The sequence below is a fragment of the Nicotiana attenuata genome, unplaced genomic scaffold (genome assembly GCF_001879085.1).
Source record: "Nicotiana attenuata strain UT unplaced genomic scaffold, NIATTr2, whole genome shotgun sequence".
NCBI classification, from domain to species: Eukaryota; Viridiplantae; Streptophyta; class Magnoliopsida; order Solanales; family Solanaceae; genus Nicotiana; species Nicotiana attenuata.
In genome coordinates this window covers 102867-112352 of record NW_017673873.1, presented here as the reverse complement: position 1 = coordinate 112352, position 9486 = coordinate 102867, and the positions used below count along the sequence as shown (strand labels likewise).

The window sequence follows — 9486 nt, the reverse complement described above, 5'->3', positions numbered from 1 at the left end:
AGGCTATATTTACACTGTTGCGACTACGGTCAAATTTCCAACACTTAAGCTCTCATTTAGGGACTAAATGTCCCAAAACTCTCCGAAACTCAAAACCGAACATCCCGGCAATTCAAAATAGCAGAAATAAATACGGGGAAAGAAGTTAATAGGGGATCGGGGCGTAAATTCTAAACACGACCGGCTGGGTCGTTACATATAAGTACATAATAATATTATCTAGCTTAACGAAAGTTGATCATTTATGAAGATTCAGAGAATGTCCGATTAATTAAAGTTTAAGTGTTATACTAATGTAATAACATTGACTTTTGGTATAAATGATTGTTGTATTTTTACATGTTAATTGCTTTACAAAATTGCTTTATAACAATTGCTATGTATATATACTTATATAATTTACTAAACCCTTATGCGCCATTATTAACGTGCAACACACGTTCATAGAAACTAGTAAACTAGAATAAAGGGTACTAATTAAACATATTGCTGATGTAGCCATGCCTTTGCCTCATCTTGAAAACTATAGGAGCTTGATCACGCCCAACTCTAGTCCTAAAAATGATAAGCGGTCGCTGCAAATATAATCCAGTCTAAAAGTCCGGAGTTGAATCCCACAGAGAACTAAGGTTTCACTGTAATTGTTCAATATCGCAAAGAAAACAAGTTTGAACAATTTCCAAATTATATTAAGATTTTTTTATCTAACTAATTAAACAACAAATACTATAAAACGGTGAATTATCAACTAACGAGACAAAGGTTTGGAGACTAAATTAAGGAGGCCTAGAGTTATGATTTCCCCAATTGTTGATTTCATTAGTTGTATGTTTCTTATAGCTTTGACTTAGTTGCCTATCAATCATGAACTCTCCAGCTATCATAAATCTCTCTCAAGCAATTATGATAATTTACTAGACGCACTCTCTCAAGCTACGCTAGCTAGATTCACAGTTCACTTAGATCGCACCCGAGGTATCGTTATCTCTAATCCAACCTCTAAACCCTCGGTTATGACTCTCGCCTATACTCCGGGAGTGATGTTGCTCAAACAACTACCTAAATATGCACTCTCTCTCAAGCAGATACATAATAAATAGAAACGGCTAATTGAGGATCCTTTCAATTAACCAAAATCAAAACGTCGTTGAACAAATAGAGATTAACAACTAACTCAAAACTATATTAATATAACAACCAATTCATCCCCAAAAGGTTCCATCAAAACCCTAGAAAACTAATTAGTTATTCATAATAGTATGTAAAACTACAATACTAAAAATCATAACCAACAATGAAAAATAGGAAGAGGAAGGAAAAACTCGTTGAAGAATTCCCCGCCTTGCTCCTATTGTGTTCTTGACTCCTTAGGTCTAATCTCCAATCTCCTTAGCCTCCTTAGGTCTAAATTATGTCAAAAGTATGTCCAACTCCCTTAAAATACCATTTTTCCATGCATATATACCAAGTAGAGTCGATCCCAAACAATTATACCTTCTCCTACACGAAAAAGGACAATATTTCATGTCTGGACTGCCGCGGCCGCGGTAAACCGCCGTCAACCACGGTATATACTGCCTCAGCCCCGCAGTCGCGGTTTCTACCGCATTTTTTACCCTGTTCCCTTTGGAATTTGAAAAAACGTAAAACATGAAAGTTGTATCCCTTTGAGTGAGCTTTCCAACTATATATTGTGGAGCTCAAATTGAGTTCTGATAAAAAAAGTTATGTCTATTTTACTAGACAGTGCGCAATATGCCTCCTCGAGTCTTCGTTCGTACTTAATTATCAAATTTGACCCCCGAACCCGATACGGGCTTAATTCCTTGAGCTCTTACTCAGACTTCAAAGCTCCAAATCACTTAATTTCATTCCATAACATCTATATAGCTCGGAATCACTCCTACAAGGCATAAAACACACCGTTAGTGCAAAACACTAGCGATTAAAGCCCAAACTCAACTAAAGTGCAGTAAATTAGAGTGTAATAATCGACTAAAATACGTAATTATAACCTATCATCAACACCCCACACTTAAACCATTGCTCGTCCTCGAGCAATCAAACTACCCTTTTTTTTTATAGACACGACCTTTTTAAACAATTTTCCTAACGCATCACACCAAGAGTATTTAAAATAGACTAAGCACAAAAGCGTAACATCTTCACCTAAATATTTGACTCACAAGTGCCACGCATTATTCACAACTCACCTACTTACTCTAACATAGAGGTCACTGACATTACCTTTCCTTCATGAATCAAGTGCCCTCACACAACACAAGAGAGTAGTTCTACACAATAAAATTTAAGAACACATAGGAACTCAAGATAGAAAAATTTCACTCACTCTCAGAAATAACATTCATATGCCACAAAAGATGCACAATAAGCTTGCCCGTAGTGTACTACTCCACTAATCGAGCTCATTCAATCTTGGATCAATTAGGACTTTATTTGGTTGTAATGTAGGCTACGGGACAGGTAGGATACATTCAGATATAAGAGTGACTACACCTCCCTAAGCACTTTAATACATACATTTTAACATTTAAACCCCATACTTATGTCAAACCAAAACTCCACCTTCACATCAATGTAAATTACCCCATTCTTCTTTAAGCACACTTACGTCAAGAGCCACCACTTATCAAGGAATTTTTTTTCAATTCAAGTGGCTCTTCCTTTTTCAAAACAGTGCACCTTTCTCCTTATTAAATTAGTTCCACTCAAAAGCCAAACCAACCACCCCACACTTTAACTTTTACAAAGTTCATAACAATTAAAGTGCTCATGAGAGGTGAAAAGGTTCAAATAGATGGTTAATTCAAACAAATGGGTAAGGCTTGTAATAGGATACGTTAGCAAGTAATCCCTCTCACTAGTTGCCTTTCAAAGGCATTTTTACATTATCCCTTTTCCACGTGAAAGCGTTGGTTGCCAAAGAAACAGGATTACAGGCTCAAAGGGGTTAACTACGATACATAACAATTAGGCGGGTAAAATATACTTATCTGGCTCAACAAAGAACGCCTATATCACTTCCAAGACTGAACAAAACTACTATTTCGCTTTGCAAACACACGGGGCAAGTTCTAGGAATCAAATGCAATGCACAGAATAACACACAAACCTCACACACGCATGGCACTTAACTCACTCAGGATTGGATTCATCAAGACACTCTAGTCAAAGCAGTTAAGCAAAGTTAAGAACATACAATTTAAGGTACTTATACAAGAGTCAAAAACTGAGCCTAAGCGTCACAACCAAAGTACTCACTATTCTCAAGGCATAACAAAGTTAAGAGATATTGCTTCAATTCAAAACACAACACAATTGCTCCTACTCCCAAAAAAAAACTAACTACACCCGGTTCAAATAAAACCCTTGGAAAAGAACCGCGGCACAAAGAAAAACCAATGGGAAATTGCTACGCTACCTAACAAAAGAAAATCTTTTTTTTTTAGACTTAAATCCCTCAAGAAAATTGTCTAATAGATCCATCGTCGGTAAAAGTCCAATCTTTTTTAAAAAAAAAAATTATTATTTAATTAAACTAACACAACTAAAATAGCATAGAAAGTCACCCACACAATCTCCTCACCCCACACTTAAAATTATGCATTGTCCCCAATGCACACCATAACTAATAAAAAGGGTAAAAGAGACTCCCTGGTAGGCCAAAGGCCGAAGCACTACAGCTCATGGGGTACTCAGACTTCTACCCAGCTTGGTCCTTCATGCGGGTACCTCACACTTAGTTCCAACCATTTGGTTTGCTGTTGCATTCTTCCAATACCTTTGCTTTCCATGCTCCTAGAAAATAAAAAATTGACACTACAAAAATAATACAATTAAAAAATATAAAAATAAAAAATAAATAAAAGAAAGAAATAAAGCTGGGTTGCCTCCCAACAAGCGCTTGATTTAAAGTCGCGGCACGACTCGAATCACTTTTTTCCTCCACCTCGAGCTTATGAATTGAACCCTCAATTTGGCATCAAGTTTTCGGCTATGCTCCAGGGGTGGAGGAACAAATCTAATTGGTCCAAGCAACCATTGTACTATTCTACACTTCTTGGCTTTTAAATGAGGTATGTAGTCCTGTCTTTCTGGTAAGAAAATTCCAGAATATAGGCACCTTGTTCCTCATTCCTTGACTTCTCAATCGGCTCGGATGACTCCATTTTCATATCGTCATCCAAGCACAATGTAGAAAAATGTTTGGAGTGAGGACCAAGGCGCTCACACACATGAACTTCAGGACTTTCAGCATCCTCAACATCAATGATACTAGAGTCAACAAAATTTGTATCCTCAATGTCCTTGGCTGACTCTAGTCTCACTTCTTCAACATTGACATCTTCAAATTCTAGTTGGCTAGATTGTTGATGTTCTACTTTGACCTCCCCAATTAATACCTCAAATTCATGCTCTTCTTGGCTACTATCATCAATATTGGATTGTTGAGTATTAAAAGCTCCAACCACTTGACTCAATTGAGCCTCCAACTTGCGAATAGTTGCCTCTTGCCTTTCTATGTGCAATTGTTTCTCATTGTTTTATTCTAGAAGGCACTTTAGCATATCCTTGATCTCCTTCAAGTCCGCATTTCCAGGTTCTTTGTTCCTATTAACTTCACAAGAAAAGGTAGAACCATCATAGTAAGGGCTTGGGGAAAAATAAGAAATATAAGCACAACCATGAAGGTGACCATTTTTACCACCACACACATCACACACATTCCACAAATAAGATTGAGTTGGTGCACATAACTCGCTCTCAGGAACGTTTTAAAAATTTTGCCACGGGTGGTTTCCTTTACAATATGTATGGAGATCAATAGTAGAATTATCTACACCTAAATTCCCATAATTCCAAGATGTCATGTTTCTCAAATCAAGAGTTATAAAAAAATACTAAGAAAAAATAAAACAAAATAAAAGTTCAAACTTGAACCCTAGCAATATATACAGCTACAACTACACCATTAGTTCCCCGGCAACGGCGCCAAAATTTGATCACGCCCAACTATGCCTTATAAAAAGGACAAGCGGTCGTTGCAAATATAATCCGATCTAAAAGTCCGGAGTCGAATCCCATAGAGAACTAAGGTTTCGCTGTAATTGTTCAATATCGCAAAGAAAACAAGTTTGAACAATTTCTAAATTATAATATTAAGATTTTTTTATCTAACTAATTAACCAACAAATACTATAAAACGGTAGAATTATAACCTAACGAGACAAAGGTTTGGAGACTAAATTAAGGAGGTCTAGAGTTATGATTTCCCCAATTGTTGATTTCATTAGTTGTATGTTTCTTATAACTTTGACTTAGTTGCCTCTATCAATCATGAACTCTCCAGCTATCATAAATCTCTCTCAAGCAATTATGATAATTTACTAGACGCACTCTCTCAAGCTACGCTAGCTAGATTCACATTACAGTTCACTTAGATCGCACCCGAGGTATCGTTATCTCTAATCCAACCTCTAAACCCTCGGTTATGACTCTCGCCTATACTCCGGGAGTGATGTTGCTCAAACAACTACCTAAATATGCACTCTCTCTCAAGCAGATACATAATAAATACGAACGACTAATTAAGGATCCTTTCAATTAACCAAAATCAAAACGTAGTTGAACAAATAGAGATTAACAACTAACTCAAAACTATATTAATATAACAACCAATTCATCCCCAAAAGGTTCCATCAAAACCCTAGAAAACGAATTAGCTATTCGTAATAGTATGTAAAACTACAATACTAAAAATCATAACCAACAATGAAAAATAGGAAGAGGAAGGAAAAACTCGTTGAAGAATTCCGCGCCTTGCTCCTATTGTGTTCTTGACTCCTTAGGTCGAATCTCCAGTCTCCTTAGCCTCCTTAGGTCTAAATTATGTCAAAAGTATGTCCAACTCCCTTAAAAGTACCGTTTTTCCATGTATATATACCAAGTAGGGTCGATCTCAAATAATTATACCTTCTCCTACGTGAAAAAGGACAATATTTCACGTTTGGACTGCCGCGGCCGCGGTAAACCGCGGTCAACCGCGGTATATACTGCCTCAGCCCCGCAGTCGCGGTTTCTACCGCATTTTGCACCCTGTTCCGTTTGGAATTTCGAAAAACGTAAAACATGAAAGTTTTAGCCCTTTGAGTTAGCTTTCCAACCATATATATTGGAGCCCAAATGGAGTTTTGAGCAAAACGTTATATTTATTTTACTAGACAGTGCGCAATATGCCTCCTCGAGTCTTCGTTCGTACTTAATTATCAAATTTGACCCCCGAACCCGATCCCGACTTAATTTCTTGAGCTCTTACTCAGACTTCAAAGCTCCAAGTCACTTAATTTCATTCTATAACATCTATATATTTCGGAATCACTCCTACAAGACATAAAACACACCGTTAGTGCAAAACACTAGCGATTAAAGCGCAAACTCAACTAAAGTGCAGTAAATTAGAGTGTAATAATCGACTAAAATACGTAATTATAGCCAATCATCAGAGCTTTTTAGGCAAACCTATGAAACTTATATAAACACATACTAAACTGTTATTTCTTTTGCCATTCAACATCTTAAGAAGTTTTTGAAGTCCTCAAAGATTGCCTCACATGCATGGTACCTTCAATATTCTTCCATTTGTCAAGGCAATCGTGTCGCATAGGCGTTTTTTTTTTTTAATTTTTTTATTTTTTTTTATTTATTTTTTTTTTTTATGGAAGGGACTTATTTTTCAGTGCACTACACTACTATAGTTTAAGTTATATGCCGAAATTATAAAGAAAGTTTTACACTATTAGTGTAATTTGACTGACTATATTAGGTTACTATTCTATTTCTCACGTTACCATATCAAACTTAGTACCACATGTTACGTTACTTGTTGTAATAGATTAAGATAACATGATGATATAAAATACTTATACACGGTTAATATACAAAACTTAAAATCTTATTTATAAAGATACAGATGAAGTATATAACAACGGACTTCCCATTTCAAGAATAACAAAGAAAAGACCATAAGATTAAACCTGGAAATTTCACGATTGAAAACGATATATAGAGGTTGGTACATTAAGAACAAATCACATGCCAGAACAATTAATATTAGTTTTGGCAAAATGACTTTGCTCATATATATTATGGCAAACTTCATATATAAGAAACTTCATATTATCAGCAGAAGTAGCAAAAGCATTCAGGGCCAAGTGCAAAGCTACACTCTCCATGAACAGCTCCCTCCCAATTGATGCATTGGTTGTTACAATCATCACTAAACAAGCAAGGCCCTGACCATGTTGTGCTAGGCTTTTCACAACCAAGTGCTTCTGCCTTTTGCATCATCTCTGTGTAGAAAAGAATTAGAAGTATTAGCTAAACAATCCAAAAATATAATAATATATGACCTTGGACCTAGCTCAACTCTAAAAGTTAGCTCATAGTGAGGATGTCTCAAGATTTTATAAGGAGACAATAACCTATTCCCTCAACCAACGCGCAACTTAACACGCCTGACACGCCCATGCCTGGACATCTGGAGCTTGTACTATATAACGTGGGGGCTCAACGAGTAAAGCATGAATATGAATCTAATACCTTGTAAGGGAAATGGACATTGGCGTAGCTCAATCCCAAAAATTAGGTTAATGAGATGAGGATTGTCCAAGACCGTGTAAGGAGAGAACAATTCATTCCTAGATTGCTTAAGAACATATAAGGAGACAACTAGTGGCGGAGCCACGTTTACCCAAGAGGTTTCAACTGAATTCCCTTCGCCGAATTTTTTTACTGTGTATAGGTGAATCTTTATATATATATATATATAAACTGTTGAATATATAAATTGTTGAATCTCCTAAGTACAAGAGAGTATTTTTTTTTCTCCTGAATTCTCTTTATGAAATTCAGGTCTCTACAATTGGAGATAACAATTCATTCCCTCAAATATTGTAGGGCAATTTAAAAGAAATACAATAATATTGATCAACAAATGAGAAAGAAGTTCTATTTTGACTTCAAAACCAAACAATGTCAGACTGAAAGTGTTAAGTAGGATGTAAGCTTGTTGGCTTACTCACCACTTGATGCTATGAGGAAGCAAAAGAGAAGAGCAAGAAAGGCAGCGCATTGAATTTGGGACTTAGCCATTTCACTGTATTTGTTGTTTCTTTGTGACTAAGTGGGAATTTAACTTTAACATTTTATAGGGAGAGAAAGAATCATTGATGAGATACCAATTACTAAGTAATAATGGTTTGTGAAACATACAAGAAAAGATACTAATTTAGAATTAAATACCCTTGGAAATGGCGGAGAAAAGTATATACCCTTTTAGATTGATGCCGAATGCGAAAATTTCGTTGAAAATATTTTGTTTTTTTCATCTCAATTTGGCAATAAAAAATCACCAAAAGTTTGTTTTTAATTTTCTTTCCTAGTATTTTCCGAGTAAATTCTCGAGGTGATGAGTTCCAGCATTAATAATTAATATATGTCGTTGATGTAGTGAATTTGTTTGATTCTTCGTAGGTTTTACTATAGGGCTAACATTTTTTTCTGTTGGTCTTTATTTACATATCACGTCATTTAAAATTTTAAATTGTTACTGATTTAGGAAATCAGTGAACAAACTGCCTGCCTTCACGTGAGAAGAAGAAAGAGTATTACCATCTTTGGTTTTATTTTTGTTTTTCAAATTAAAACAATGTACAAGACTGTTAGTTTAGAGTGCACGTAGACACAAGAGGGTTAGTGGTGAATTGTATCTTGCTGATTTTTACATGTTGAAGAACCCGGTTCTTCAATCTATAGATTCATATACCAAACAGAAAGTAAAGTGATGAATTTAAAGAACAAACCAATTTTACATAGAAAACCTCCTTACCTCCTTACTCAAGAGAGTAAAAATTATGACCTACCCATATAGAAATTTCCTAGAAATTGTGCCGCTTGCTTAAAAGATATATTAGGGGCGGGCATATACCGGGTAAAACCGATAACGCGAACCGTTAATTACTCATTAGGTTATTGGTATTGGGTTATTGGGTTAACGGTTCGGTAACGGGTAAAAAAAAAATTTTATTGGGTTATCGGTTTGTGCTCGGTTTAGCAATTCTGTTATTGGGTAAACCGATAACCCAATAAGATTTACTAATTTACTAGTTTACCATTAAGTATATACATAATAGGGTTTCATATACATGGTTCAATTTCTCTCTCGGTTCTTTCTCCGCCTCACTCCCTGTCACCCTCACCGTCAGCCCTCAGTCCTCACTCCTCACCAGTTCTCCGCCAGTCCGCCACCGGCCACACGGCTCAAGCCCTCACCAGTTCTCCGCCTCACGGCTCACGCCCCACGCCTGAGCCCGTCAAGACTCAGTTTTCTATTATCTTTTTCCGGCAGAGCATTGCACTAAGGTGAGTGTTTCATATCCCATTTCTGAATTCGTCTTAGTTTGGTAT

General features: G+C 36.2%; 1 protein-coding gene across 1 annotated transcript; it reads right to left on the bottom strand.

Moving 5' to 3' along the window:
• Positions 1–7200: 7200 nt before the first annotated feature.
• Positions 7201–8172, bottom strand: LOC109217518 (defensin-like protein 1). Its single transcript, XM_019381775.1, has 2 exons — positions 8103–8172; positions 7201–7370 (listed from the first exon to the last, which is right to left on the bottom strand). Exons 1-2 carry the CDS (start codon positions 8170–8172, stop codon positions 7201–7203), a joined length of 240 nt encoding a protein of 79 aa, XP_019237320.1.
• Positions 8173–9486: the final 1314 nt, after the last annotated feature.